The 13,885-nt window shown below is 60.4% G+C and overlaps 2 protein-coding genes across 3 annotated transcripts in view; one reads left to right on the top strand and one right to left on the bottom strand.

Annotated features, from left to right (window-relative positions):
* RIPOR3 (RIPOR family member 3) overlaps window positions 1-13,460 on the top strand; it is a 47,892-nt gene extending 34,432 nt beyond the window's left edge. The window contains exons 13-22 of one of the 2 annotated variants that reach the window (XM_081288598.1): window positions 1,418-1,990; window positions 4,319-4,449; window positions 5,261-5,378; window positions 5,818-5,953; window positions 6,447-6,608; window positions 7,249-7,410; window positions 7,974-8,176; window positions 10,100-10,183; window positions 11,464-11,554; window positions 12,005-13,458. In XM_081288598.1, coding sequence (XP_081144724.1) covers window positions 1,418-1,990; window positions 4,319-4,449; window positions 5,261-5,378; window positions 5,818-5,953; window positions 6,447-6,608; window positions 7,249-7,410; window positions 7,974-8,176; window positions 10,100-10,183; window positions 11,464-11,554; window positions 12,005-12,105 — 1,761 coding nt within the window. In that variant the 3' untranslated portion in view covers window positions 12,106-13,458. Of the gene's footprint in view, window positions 1-1,417; window positions 1,991-4,318; window positions 4,450-5,260; window positions 5,379-5,817; window positions 5,954-6,446; window positions 6,609-7,248; window positions 7,411-7,973; window positions 8,177-10,099; window positions 10,184-11,463; window positions 11,555-12,004 lie in introns of both variants that reach the window. The other variant, XM_081288599.1, reaches the window with a different exon arrangement.
* LOC308646059 (partitioning defective 6 homolog beta) overlaps window positions 1-13,885 on the bottom strand; it is a 174,974-nt gene that overhangs the window by 101,273 nt on the left and 59,816 nt on the right. The window lies entirely within an intron of this gene.

Below are 13,885 nucleotides of genomic sequence, written 5' to 3'. Positions count from 1 at the left end.
GGCCACTGGGGGACAGGAAGTGGGGGCTGGGCTGAGCTCCCGGCACTCCCAGGGGTGGCCCTCTTAGGGCTCGGCCTTGCTTTGGGGTTCGCCTGGGTGCTGGGCGTCCTCTGCTTCCTCTGCTGCTGGCCCTGGGGGTGGTCCTGGGTCGGCCAGTTCTGAACGGCCCCTGGGGGCCTCTTCCTGCCTGGCCTTGGCTCTGGCCTCCGCTCTGTCCTGTCAGTGCGTTTCCGGGAGCACCGCCTGAAAGACGCAGCAAAGCGTCTCTTCTCCAGGGACCAGGTCCCCTCCGAGTCCCTTCTGTGTCCTTCCAGGGACGCTTCCCTCTGTGAGCGTGGCTTCTGCCCCTCCTGACTCCGCGGCTGCCCTCCCCACGGCATCCTCGAGGGGCTTCTTTCCGCCCCCAGCGGCTCCCTCTTGCTTCGCTCGCCCACGCCGCGGGCCCCAGGCCCGACTGTGCTTCCTTTAACAAGACACGGGGCCACTTAGTCTCACGCAGTGGCCAGCTGCAGGGCAGTGCGTGACCCTGGACATGCGTCCTTCTTCAGAAATGCCTGCATCTCCCAAAGCCTGAGCCCTGGCCAGGGTCCTGAGGTGCCAAGGCGCTTGTCCCCTACTTGGGTGTGGCCCTGGCACGTGGAGGCTCATGTACTGGGGACAACAGAACCCTTCCCAACAAGGAGCCCCAAGTTTGGAGACTGAGCAGCCTTCTGTCGCCCTCCTGGAGTGGGGGGTGGCTCCCCGTGGGCCCAGCGAGCTGGGTTAAGGCCACCTGTGGTGACGAGCCTGCACTCTGCAGCCCGGGCCCCTACCTCTCACCTGGGTGTGACCTTGGCGTCACTAGGCCTCTTAGCCCTCAGTTCCTGTATCAGAGCAATGAGACGGACAGCGCCACCCTCCGGGGACACGGTGAAGGTTTGCACGGAGTGACACGAGGCCTGGGGCAGGGCAGGTACACACACACTGCCTAGTGACAGCTGCTGCCACTGCTGTGACAATGTGTGTAACTCAGGCCCTCTGTCCATCTGTCCATCTGTCCACTTCACTCATTCAAACCTCCACACCACGTTCTGCTCTTGGCCAGGGGAGGGCTGTCCTCCATGGGGAGACTCGGTGTCAGGATGAGGGCCACTTGCCACCTGAGGGGCACAGAGACCTCAGAAAACAGAGAAGGAGAGGGGCTGCTGGGCAGGCGGGGGGACCGCAGGGAACAGGGCACGGAGGGACAGGCTCCAGGAAGGTGACCCTGAACAAGCGACCGAGGAGTGCATGGGAAGGGTGCCGGGCAGGGGCAGGGCCGAGTGTGGGCCCCGGAAGCCGGCACCTGGCGGACCTGCCTCCTGAGCTCGGGGAGGCAGAGCGGGTGTCGGGGCCTGGCCAAGTCGGGCAGCGGGTGAGGCTGCTGTGTCCCTCCCAGTCTGTCCTGCAGCAGCCGGCGCAGCCAGCGTTGCTGCTGGGCAGGCCGAGGGCCCCCTCCATCCTCAGCTACCTGTCTGAGAGTGACCTCCAGGGCCCCAGCCTGCGAAGCCGGAGCCAGGAGCTGCCAGAGATGGACTCCTTCAGCTCCGAGGAGCCCCGGGACGCCGAGACAAGCAGGTCGGCCTCTACCCCAGATGTGGGGCTCCTGCCCTCGGCCGTTGACCCTGCCGCCTCCACTGAAGAGGAGGTCCCAAAGGGCCCCCCGCCCTTGGGCCTGCTGCCGGAGATGGCCCACCTGGCGGGGGCCTTGCCTGTGGAGCAGCCTGGCTGCAGGAACCTGGGAGCAGAGAGCCCCAACCCGCCCCAGGGCCCCCTGTCCCACAGCTGCACGCTCCCGAGCAGCCGGGAGGCCCAGGATGAAGGAGAAGCTGGGGCTGCAGTGGACGGGCCTGCCATGGCCCCCGAGAGGCCCCTGCAGGAGGTCCTGGAGTTACTGAGGTCCACGAGCCCTGCCCAGCCCCAGCTCCGGGAGCTCGAGTACCAGGTCCTCGGCTTCAGGGACCGGCTGAAGGTATGGCCATGTTCCTCGGGGCAGCAGCCCTGCTCTGCTGATGGCCCGGCCACTGGGCATGGGCCCTGGGGCCACCGGGCCAGGGCAGGCCTCCTGGCCGCATCTCAGCACAACCTGGGTAGATGGCGTCTCTGTGGGCCTCAGCGTCCTCTTGTCAAGTGGGGACGAGAGCCCTCATTGGGCCAGGAGGACCATCACGAGGGGGGCCAGGGCTCACAGAGGATGGCCTGTCCCACACTCAGCCAGAACCCGGCCCTACCACGAGTCTCCTGACCTGGGCAGCAGAGGGGGCTGCAGCTGGTGTTAAGGAGCCACACGTGGGTCTCACTGGCCCCTGGAAGGTCCCGAGCCACCTGCTGCCTCCCCCACGCGCCCCACCAGAACCTTCCGCACACGGCTAGGCCAGAGCCTCCGTTCACAGGAGGGCTCAGGGTCGGTGGCTCTGAGAGGGGCTCGCCTGGACAGACAACTCTACTTTCCATTTATATAAGCCCAAAATGTACATGAAATAAAATGAACATGTCACCAGCACTTTCTCACACATCAGTTAACCTACAACCCACTCCCTGTGGACACTTTGGCACTGAACCGCCAACAGCTCTCTTCAAAAGTCAATCTTTTTGGCTGTATTGTCACCTGCCCTAACATCGCCCATCAGCACGGGAGGTGGAAGTCCTCATTTGTACCAGTAACTTAAAAAAAAAATGTTCATGCTTATCACTGCTATAGGCTTTAAAAAGTACCTTCCTGAAATTTTTGAGAAAAAGTTTCAAGAAATAATGTCACTTTTTTTGTACTTTTGAAGTCTTTCTGTGTGGGACAGTTTGAGTCAACGCGCACACAACTTCCTTCACATATGGGTAATTTGAAAAACGACACCCACTTAACACACAAGTCTTAAAATACGGCCACAAGCAATAATTCAGAACATCTTTAAGGAACATTTCCCTTTATTTTGAGAATGATAAAAATACCCCTAGGTCTTGGTTTCCAGGGTGCTGCAGCCATGCACCATGAGCGGGTATCATGCACGAGCACGCAGGTGACCCGAGCCACCGTGGACCTGCATTTGCTGCTTGCTAAGATTCACTTGTGACCCTGGAACCAGCCCAAGGTGCCTGCACGGTCACTTTCAAGGATGTTCAGGTCGCCCGGTGGAGGTCAGGCCAGGCGACGGCGGCCTTGCTTCTGCTCCTTAGCCCTGTCATGCTCATGGTCTAGTCGGTGCCACGTTTTTCATATTTTTGTGCTTTTTGTCAGGGGCTGTGGTTAAGTGGCCCTGAGAGCGTAGCTGTGGGGCTGGCCGGGTCCTGGCTGGGGTCCCGGGAGCTGCCCTCCGCAGGGTCAGGGTGCTGTGGGCTGGAGCTCAAGGCTGATGCGGCAGCACCTTCACACGAGCGTCTTCAACGCGTCTTCTCTGGTGGCCGGGGGAGCTGCTGGAAGGGGCTTGCAGGGACCCAACCCTGGCCCCCACGGCCCTGCTGGGTTCACGGGTTCTGGTTCTTGCTGTGACTTCCTGGAGAGTCCACTGTGTGCGTGTCTCCACACACACGCACGCACACACACACACACAGACACACACACAGAGACACACACACAGAAACACACACACACACCCTGCGCCTGCCTGTTGGCCCTGTCGGGGGCTCTCTGCAGCCTTCATTCTCTGGCTGCTCGGGAGTCTCCTGGGGTGACTCAGGACCTGGCTCCTGCTCCCACCTCTGCTGGCTGGGCCTGGGGTGCAGTTTTGGGGGCGAGGCCTAGCTGTCCTGGGGAGGGGACAGTCTCCAGGAAGGAAGCCATGTGGCAGGACAGTGACTCAACAGGAGGATCCTGAGCTCACCTGAAGCCTCTGAGCTTCTAAAGGGGTTTGTCGCAGACTCCACCATGTTCTGAAAACAATCTGTATGTGCAGAACTTAAAACTCGGGACTTCCCACAAACCCCAGGTTTCTGGACCTTAGAAAACTGAGCCTCCCGGCCACACGGTCCCACCTTCCCACGGGGCAGAGTGGCAGCTCTGTGGGGAAGGGGCCTGTCCGCCGTGTCCCCTCCTGGACTCCTCATTCCCATCACCTGTGCTGTCCGGGGGTGTCGCGGACCCAGATGAGGCTGTTCAGATGGGCGGCCCTGAGATTTTGCTTGGCGGTGTCAGTTGTTCAGGAGGGACCTTGGGAAGCGCCACCCACACACACACCCTGCCCAGACCAGGACACGTCAGGCCTGAAGGACCTGGCTGGGGTCCCGGCTGAGTCCCTGGCTGGGGTCCCGGCTGGGTCCTGGCTGGAGCCCGGGCGGCACTGGCCTCAAACCTGGCCCTTGCCCACAGCCTCGCGGGGCCCGGCAGGAGGAGGCCGTGGCCGAGAGCCTGATGGACTGCATCCTGGAGAGCTTCGCCTTCCTCCAGGCCGACCTTGCTCCCGACCAGCTGTCCCTGTTCGGGGACTCCCAGGGTCTGCGGTGAGTGCACCCTGCACAGCGAGGACCAGCTGGGACGCCTGGCCCAGGCTGCCTCAGCTCCGCGCCTCCCACCTACCTCCCGGGCCTCTTCCTCCCAGCGCTGGTGGTCCCTCCCTCCGTCCCCCAACGTCCCCTGCCCACTCCAGACCCACCCGAGCTTCCTGCTCCAAGGAATGTGATTTTTAAAAATCTGTAAACAGAGTGCACCGTGGAACCTCTTTGGCCTCAACTTCACCAAGGGGTCACAAAACCAAAGTCCCCTGGTGACTGACGCTCTGGCCCTGGGGACCCGTGGCCCACGCCAGCGACAGCACCTGTCCAGATCACCCCCTGGTGATCTCAGCAGCCCTGAAGGGTGCGGTCTGGGTTCCTGCTCCCTCCCCAGAGCCGCAGGGAGGGGCTCTTGGCCCAGCCAGAGGCCCTGCCACCCTCTGCCCTGATGCCACCTGGTGCCCACTGGCACCCTGCGTCTTGCTTGTGGGGCTTCACCGCCCACAGGTGGCAACAGGCGTCTGCTTCCTCTCCACTGCATGTGGGAGTAAAGTGGGGCTGGGGGGCGGACGTGTCCCGAGTCAGAGCTGGACCCAGCCCCGCCTCCGGCCAGCCCCTGGGCCACACCCTAGCACCCGGGCAGCCCTGCTGCCTTCGCTCCTGAGCTTTGCGCTGGGTTTTCTCCTCAGTGACCTCCAGGCCCCTGGGACCTGGGTGGCCTCGCTGACTTCCGGTGGGGGGAGGGTTTCCTGGCCTCACCGAAGTGGAGCCTGCCCCCCCTCCCCCGATCGGTCACCAGCCTCTTCTCCACCCGACTCAGGAAGGACCGGCCCCGGCCGTCCCCACTGAAGGGGTCCTCCAGGGAGCTCACAGCTGGTGCCCGGGAGCTGGACGCGCTGCTCACGGTCCACCTGAAAGTCTGCAAAGCCCTGCTGCAGGTGGGGTGCTGGGGGGCTTGCTGGGCCAGGGGACCCCTAGGAAAGAGGCTGATCTCTCAAGTGGTGGGAGCACGGCACAGCGACAAGGCTGAGGTCCCCTCAGCCTTGGATGGGCAGTTGGGTGGCCCTGTGTAGCTTGCCCCTGAACGTACATGACACATCTGTAGATGCAGGAAGCTGAGTCCAAACTGGTTCCACCAGAAGGGAGATTTCAGGGGGCTCCAGGGCCACCGTGGCGGGCTCTGCCCTTCCACTCTGCTTTGTGAGGTGGGTGGGCTGCACTTTTGGTGGCAAAGCTGGCCCCTGGCAGCTTAGCCTCCTCTTAAGTGGCTCAGGTGAGTGAGTCAGGGAGCTGCGGCTGAGGAGGACAGGACGAGCAGGGCACCAGGGGAAGGTGCGCGCAGTCCCCGTGGTGACCAAGGCACCACACCGCCTCCAGAGACTGGCCTTCCCCAGTCTGCCGAGGATGGTGCAGGACCGCCTCCTGGAGGAAGCAGCCCAGCAACAGCAGATTCTGGAGACGCTTTCTGCCCTTGATTTTGACAAGGTCAGCAACGCGACATCCATTGAAGATGGTAAGGAACTGTCCCCTGCCACGGGCTGCCTCTGGCTGGCATGTCCCCGGAGCCTTGCCCCCTCCCCACACCCAAAGCAGACAGCAGCCTGGGGAGGGTGGGGGTCAGAGACGCCCCGCGGGCGGGCAGGCCACCTGGATCAGCTGGCGCACACGCCACCACCCCGGCCTCTGGGCAAGGCTTCGGTAGGAGTCACGGCCTCTCTGTGTCCTGGGGAGGCCACCGCCCAGCTTTCAGGCCGTAATCCCCGGGGCACATTCAGGGAACACGGCATGCCCGCAATGGTAGCTGTGACCCCAGTTCTACCTCTGACCCCAAGGACCGCTCCCTTGTGAGGCCCTGTTCCTTGTCCACAAGGAGGTGCTGGTGACAGCTGCTCCTGGTGTTGTCACGCCACCCCTGACTTCCCTGACCTCGGTGGTGGAGGAGGGCCCTCGGGGATCCTGTGGCTTGTTCTTGCCACCAGCCACTCAGGCTGGGGAACCGCTCCCAGTCATTCCGCAGGCCTCCCACGGGAAGGGCTGCCTGGCACTGTGGCACGGGTGCACGGGGCCCGGAAGCATCCTGTCCTGCCCCGCCACGACGCTCCTGGGCCAGCTCAAGAGGACCTTCCTGCACAGAGTCCGAGGGAAATACCCAGGACAGCTGGAAATAGGTAGTCCTCCCTCTCGTCCTTGCCACCCAAGGCTGGGCCTGCCGCATGGTGACAGGGGCTGTGTCACCTTTCCCCCTCCCTGGTCTTCATGGCACTGGGCAGGGGCCACCTCAGCTTGGTTATGAGCACCCTGCTTTCACTGGGGAGGGCAAGGGCCTCCCCAGACGCACTTCTGAGCAGCTGTAGCCCCGAGGTGCATGCAAACACAGTGGGTTGGCCATTATCGGAGGACACATTCCATGCCTCCCACCAGAGCCTTCAAGAGATGAGGTCAGGCTTAGAGGAAGGTGGGCAGATAAGGGCTGATCAAGGTGCCTTGAAATGCAGGTTGGGCCCCTCCCCGGAGTGCAGGGCTGCAGCATTTTTCTCTGTTGACCAGGTGATGAGTGACAGTTGTATCCAGGCAGTGGCTCTGGGCTGCTTACTGATGGGCAGAGTCCCCGGCCCTGCCTCTGGTCTGAGCCCAGGGCTCAGCCACGCACCAAGGCTGTGAGACCCAGGGCCTGTGGACACAGCTGGGCACACTCTTTCCCCATAGGCACTGGCGGTGCCGATAGGGAGCCTTGTAACAGAGCTGGCTCTGCCTGCAGAGGCCAGCCAAGGTCTTGGTGTCTCCTCATGGCCCCTTTCCTGTGGCCAGTGTGCCGCAGGCTCCTGGAACAGGTGGTCAGCTGCAGAGGGTTGCTCCCCGAGGCTGGGCTCCTGGAGCGACAGACTGTCACCTGGTTCCAGTTTCACAGCTACCTGCAGAGACAGGGCGTCTCTGACCTGGAGAAGCACTTTGCCCAGCTCACCAAGGAAGGTAGGGGCCAAGCTGGGCAGCCAGGGTCTCAAACCAAGTTACAGCCAAGGAGCGTCCATGGGTCCTCTGCCCTGGCTCTCAAAAGCCAGTCAGTTTCCCAGGTTACAGCTCAGTTTCTGCGACTTTCCCCTCTAGCTACTGTTTTGAGGTCCCAGATTTATTGAGATGCCACATTCGGCTGACACGGAGAAATCAAGTCGAAAAGAAGGTGGCTTTAAAGGGTGGAGGGAGAAAAAAGATGGGAAGCTGGTGTCCTGGTGCATGCCAGGAGGTGAGGCAGGAGGAGGGAGAGTGTGAGTTCAAGGCCAGCTTCAGCACCTTGGGTAGCCCCATCTCACACAAGAAGAGCACAGTGCAGACGTCAGAGCCGGGGACGGCGGCAGTGGGCTGGCTCCGTGCCCAGAGTGGGGCTGTGGTGTCTTGGACTCAGGGTGTACCTGACCCCTGCTAGAAAGCCTTCCCAGGTTCCGGGAGGTCCCTTTTGCAAGGTGTCCAGACAGGGCCTGCTGGGGATGCCTCGCAGTTCACAGCAGCTGAACCTCGACTCCCCCCTCCGCCCCCAGTCACGCTCACCCAGGAACTGCACTGCGCAGGGCGGCTCAGGACCCTCAGGAAGCTGCGGGGAAAGCGGCTGGGCCTGCTCCAGCCGCTGCCCCAGACCTTGAGAGCCTGGGCGCTGCTGCAGCTGGACGGGCCCCCACGGGTGTGCAAGGCAGCCAGAGCTCGCCTGGCCAGCGCAGCCAAGAACAGGAGCTTCCGGGAAAAGGTGAGGCGTCGAGGAGGGACAGCCAGGCCCTGGCCGGGGCGGGCGCGGGGCTTCAGTGTTCCCAGAGACACTGTGGAGTGGGTGGCGGGGCTGCAGTCCTGGGAGATTTGGGCTTCGGGATGGTCCCAGGAGGCCGTGTGTGATCGGGGCTGGGGAGGCCAGGCCACCAGAGACCACACCCCGATAGCCATCTGCTTCTAAAGCAGCGCCTCAGTCCGGTCTCCGAGGAGGCCGCACACTGCACACCTTCAGAGTGCCCGTGGCCATCCCCACCTACTAGCCAGTTGGGGTTCACCTGAAAACCGAGATGGGACCCCCTGCCTTTGTGGTCCTAGGTCTGGGACTAGGTCTCTTTCAGGCAGCAGCCCGAGGTGGGTGGGAAGGGTGACAGGGGCCTATTCTGTACCTGGGCCTCGGCTCCAGGCCGGAGAGCGAATCTCACAGCTCTCGGCCCACGGTCCTTCCTTGAGCACATGCACCTGGGGTTGCTTTTACTCTCTGTCTGGGGCCTTCTGAAGCACAAAGGACAACAAGCTAGGGAAACCCCCACGTGCTGCTGCCCGGGCCTGACCTGCCAGGGCCAGCCCCCGCCCACCCACTCCCCGTGGTCCAGCAGCTGCCCACACATCTGACTGACCTGTGCGAGCGGAGGCCCAGCCAAGACGGGGGTTCTTGAAAAACCTTGACTCCGATAGCATCCCACGGCTCAGAGCCACCACAGAGCACCCCTGATGTTGGCAGGTCCAACTCCCAAGTCTCTGAGGGGTTTCTGGCTAACCAGGGTCTCCAAGAGGTGACACGATGTCATCAGCTGACGTCGCTTAAATTTCACTTCATGTGAAGGCCCCACCTCTTTCCCCTGGAGATCACGTGTCGATGGCACTGGGCTGTCCCACGAGGCTGTGGGCATGGCGCGAGGATCGTGGCTCTGTCTTGTGCTGCCCCTGGACCAGCAGCTGGCTCACGCCCCAGGGCTTGGGATGTCCTGGGACTGTAACAAAGGCCTCCGCAAGGTGGCAGCCCCTTGGAGGTGTCTTGAGCGAGGGCGCTGATGGCCTGTCCCCCCCCCCCCGGGGGGGTGGAGAGGGCAGCCCCCGGGCATTTCCTCACTGCTGCGCTCTAGGAGGCGCCGGGGCCTGCCTTGGGAGAAGGGCTCTGGATGCTTACCCCAGCTCCCCACTTCCCAGGGCGGCCGTTTACTTACCTCTCAACTAGGAGCTGGGTGGAGGCCAGGGCCTTGCACGTGCTAGGCCTGTGCTCTCCCACCAAGCCCCACCCAGCCCACGACTGCCACGTGCAGCTGGGACGGCAGCCACTCTCTCCTCAGCTGCCTCAGTGCCAACATCTGGACCCAGAGGGCAGGCTCACTCGTCCTAGGGTCGCCCTCGCAGACGGGGTGCCAGGTGCCCCCCCCCCCCCCCCCCGGTCAGGCACGTCCCCACCTGCTTAGTTCTAAGTGACCCTCACAACACTCTGTGAAGCAAGGGCCAGGTTTCCCTGTAGCTGGGCTGAGTTAGGTCCACAGAGGCAAAAAGACGTGGCCATGTTGTGTGGCCGAAGGGGACAGGGTCAGAGTTGTGGCTGGGAGAAGGTGACGAGGGGGACAGACACCTTTGCCTCTGGCCTGGGCAGCAGCCCTGGAGGACACCTTGTCACTTCTGTGCTCTGAGCCGGCCCGCGGCCCTGTGCTGTAGCATTTTAGAAGCTGGCCATTCCCAAGGCCTCTCTCAGACACGAGGAGACAGACAGATGGCGTTCCTTACCACCGTCAGTTCAGGGGTCAGTTTGGGCGGCTGAATTAGCCCTGCAGCATACATCCTGTGACTGTACACCTGGCCCGGGGACGGATGGCGCCTGGGTTTTGTTGAGAACGAGCCCCGAGGCCCGTACCTGCCCCCTCTGCTCACGGGCCCTCTCCCCCAGGCTCTGCTCTTCTACACCGACGCCCTGACCCAGACTGACGCCAGGCTCCAGCAGGCTGCGTGCATGGCCCTCCAGCAGCTCAGGGTGAGTGGCCCGTCCCCACTGGGGTCCCACAGGAGGCGGGGGGGGGGTTTGGTGCTGAAGTAATGAACCTCAAAACGATTTCACTGGGACCAAAAAGGTGAGGGTCACCGCCAGCAAGGGCACCTGCTGAGTGGCTTTAGAGGAGAGCGGAGGCCCCAGACCCCGAGTGGGCACGTACTGGCTGTGGGCAAGGGTGCAGGCGCCGCCAGGGACTTTTGGAGCCCTTGGGTTATGTGTTTTAACGTGTTGGGTTTGGTTTCTTGGTGGGGCAGGGGATTAAACCCAGGGAATCCCACAGCCTTATATGCTTTAAAATTCTCAATTAACAAATTTTAAGGTACACTAAACTTATTTAAAAGGAAGAGAATGTCAAAAACAGAAATGTTCTTGGCTGCACTGGCCAGGCGAGCTCTGGCCGCCTTGCATACCCGTGAGTGCCCGTCCAGCAGAAATGGCTGTTGACATTCTTTTTTTCTGGGGGATGAGCGATTAGGAATGCTGGTCACATGGAGCATGGCTTGAAAAGGGGCCACAGTGAGTGTTTTATGGTGGACCTGGAGCACCTCAGAATTCTGCAGGGAGGTTTGGCAAGTGTATCCTTAGTTTAACCTACTCACCCACTCTCAGATTATAGAAAATGTAGTGTTTGAAAAGTGAAAAATTCAGGGGCTGGAGATGTACCTCCGAGGTAGAGCACTTGCCTAGTACGTGTGAGGCATTGGGTTTGATTCTCAGCACCGCATATAAATAAGTAAATAAAATAAAGGTCCATCAACATCTAAAAAAAAACATTAAAAAATAAAAAAAACCCACTTTAAAAGTCATAATGTCGGGCCAGGGCTGTGGCTCAGTGATAGAGCACTTGCCCAGTATGCGTGAGGCCCTGGGTTCGATCCCTGGCACCACATACACTAAACAAATAAAATAAAGATATTGTGTCCATCTACAACTACAAAAAAAAATTAAAAAGTCATAATGTCACTATGAGTGTTTTGTGCATCAAGTTTTTAAAACCGTCCGGGTTCTGCGTCACCTGAGGCTGGACTCCCCAGAGACCCAAGTCAGCTCCCCGCTCACTGCTGCCGTGCGCTTGGGCCTTTGAAAAGGCCTCACAGAGACAAGCTGAAGAGAGGCACTTCCCAGGGGCCTCCAACGAGCTACAGCCACAGAGACCTGGAGGCCCTGGGGCTGTGCCAGGGCAGTGTGCAGGGCTGCAAAGGGGTTCTACCTGCAATTTAAAGTGTCCCCTAGTAGGTCTTTATTTTCTTATCCTCCAACAGGGCATCGAAAGCATCGATCAGATTGCCAGCCTGTGCCAGTCTGACCTTGAGGCCGTGCGGGCTGCAGCCCGGGAAGCCACACTGTCATTCGGTAAAGTGGCATCAGAGGTCACATGTGGCATGATGAGGTTCCCAAGGCTCTTGGTGAAGTCGTGCAAGCGGTGCCAGCCCCAGCTCTCAGAGCAGAACAGTACCTGGGAGGGCACATTATGGGCCTGTCACTGCCCGGGTGCAGGGCCACCTCCAACTTACCAGCGTCCTGCCTGAGGCAGGAGCCCCTCATGGTGGAGGTGGAGAGACGCGTTTTATTGTCTTCTTAAACTTTGTATGATTCTTGGTGAGCGAGAGCCAGAGGCAAGGCAGGGCTGCAGCCTGGCCGACTGTCCCAGAGACTGGCTGACTCGGGGGCAAGCCTCAGTCCAGCAGGTCACCAGGTTGAGAGGTCCCCAAGCACTCCTGCCCCTGTGTAGGACCCACATGGCTTGGCAGAGAGGGTCACAGAGGCAGGAGACAGCCGATGACAGATCACCCTCTATTTCAGGTGAAAAAGGACGCTTAGCTTTCGAAAAGATGGACAAACTTCGCTTAGAACAAAGAGATGGCTTTGGCCAGGAAGCAGAAGTGGAAATCACAGTATTTTAAAAAGCCTCAGCTGAGGAGCTCACATCTGGAATTTTTCCCCCGTTTCTACGCAGCCCGACACAGTGTCTGAGCTTTGCGGGGGGCATACTGGGTGCCCCCCACGAATGTGAGCTGGTCCAAGTGGCTGCTGAGCCTCGGACTACTGCAAACCCTGGGGCCCAAGTGGCGCTTTTACAGAAGCAGAAGCCGCTGGTGTGCTGTGCGGCCAGGGCTGCGGCCGCAACCGCACACTCCGCTTCTGCCTTTGAGAATCTGACCCGCCCCAGGATGCAGAGGCAGGTGGCCATGGACAAAGGTGCCAAGGCCAGGCCAGGCGAGGTTCTGCCTGAAGGACTCCAGGTAGACGCGTGCGTGGAACGTGCAGCTTCCTACGTGTCCGCTGGCTCGGTGCTCCTGGCTCAGAAAATCCTGGGGCTGAGGGGCCGGGGGTGGGCCAGGTGGCTGACCATGCTACCAAAGCCTGTGGTGGCTCAAGTCATTTCAACAGCAGCTCGCGTCACCTTGGCGAGCAGGGGAGGTGGGAGGCTTGAGGCCAGCACGTCTATGCCACTCTCAACCCGACGTGCGGAGCCAACAGCGGCTGGCCGGCCATGCCTGGTTTTCACCACGTCCAACAGCACAAAGGAGGGCAGACAAGACCTGGCCACGGAGCCTGGGGCGTCACGAGCTTTGGTCACACAGGTCAAAATGGAACCCAACGTTTGAAGCAAGTCAACCTGAGGCCTATTAAATAAATGGCTCCAGAAGCCACACCTGGTGTGGAAAGACCTCGGCAAGGCGCTGCTTTAAGAGGGAAAACTAGCCCCCCCCCCCGACTCTGTTAAAAAACACACAAAAAAACCCGTGTCCTGAGATGTGTGTCAACGCGATGTGGTGAACTGTGGGGTGTGACTGTCCTGTCAGCGCGGCACGGACAGCTTTGGAATGTTCTCATTTAAACTTCTTGGATAGATATTGTGCTTTATTTTTTATTTTATTTAAGTATTTATTTGCTTTGTTCATATGCTCCATTTTTTGAAATTTCCATTAAAAAGAAAAACTGTTTTAATGGCTATTACACTTTACCCTCCAAAGCAGACACTGTCACTTCCCAGAGGGCTGCGGGGAGGTGGGCCCTGCCTGCTCCTGGCGCCCTCTCAGCAGGAGGGAGTGTCCTGGACTGTGGAGGAGTGGCCTGGGCGCAGGCTCCGCTGGACACCACCCTAGGGCCTCTCCTTGATTCCCAACTCTCGAAGGTCTCCGCTGTGCTCTCTCCTGTGGGCTCCCTGCGTGTGGCCTTTGTGCTGCATTTCACCCCGTGGACTTCCGCCCCGGAGTCCTACGTCCTCCTCCCCACTGTCTTCCACCTCCTCACACGAGCACGCGCCCTTCTTCACACCTGAAACCGTGAAGTGGGCGGCGGGCAGAACACTGCCATTCAAGCCCCTGGGCTCCCGTGGGCGTTCTGTGGTCAGGACCCGTCCTGTTGGTCCTGCTGGCAGGCCACAGGGTAGACCCCGACTCCGTAACCAGCTTTGAGATGGTCAGGGAGCCCTGAGGGAGGTCAGGGAATTCTTGTACCAGTGCTTTGCCACACTGTGCGGGTCTGAAGTCACTTGGAAATAGGAAGTTAAAAAAAAAGTCACCATAGGGACTTTGTATTGTTTAGTTTTGTCCATAAAAGGGGGCCACAGAGATCTCGGACACCTCATTTTCTTTCCAAGTCAGTTCTGTATCAAATGTGACTTCACACACCTACAGAGACACAGGAGCCACTGTGTGTGACAGGCAGTTGGCTAAG

Source organism: Spermophilus citellus (assembly GCF_964194105.1).
Source record: "Spermophilus citellus genome assembly, chromosome: 4".
Taxonomy (NCBI): domain Eukaryota; kingdom Metazoa; phylum Chordata; class Mammalia; order Rodentia; family Sciuridae; genus Spermophilus; species Spermophilus citellus.
The sequence above is the reverse complement of the archived record's forward strand: the minus strand, read 5'-3'. Positions and strand labels throughout refer to the sequence as shown.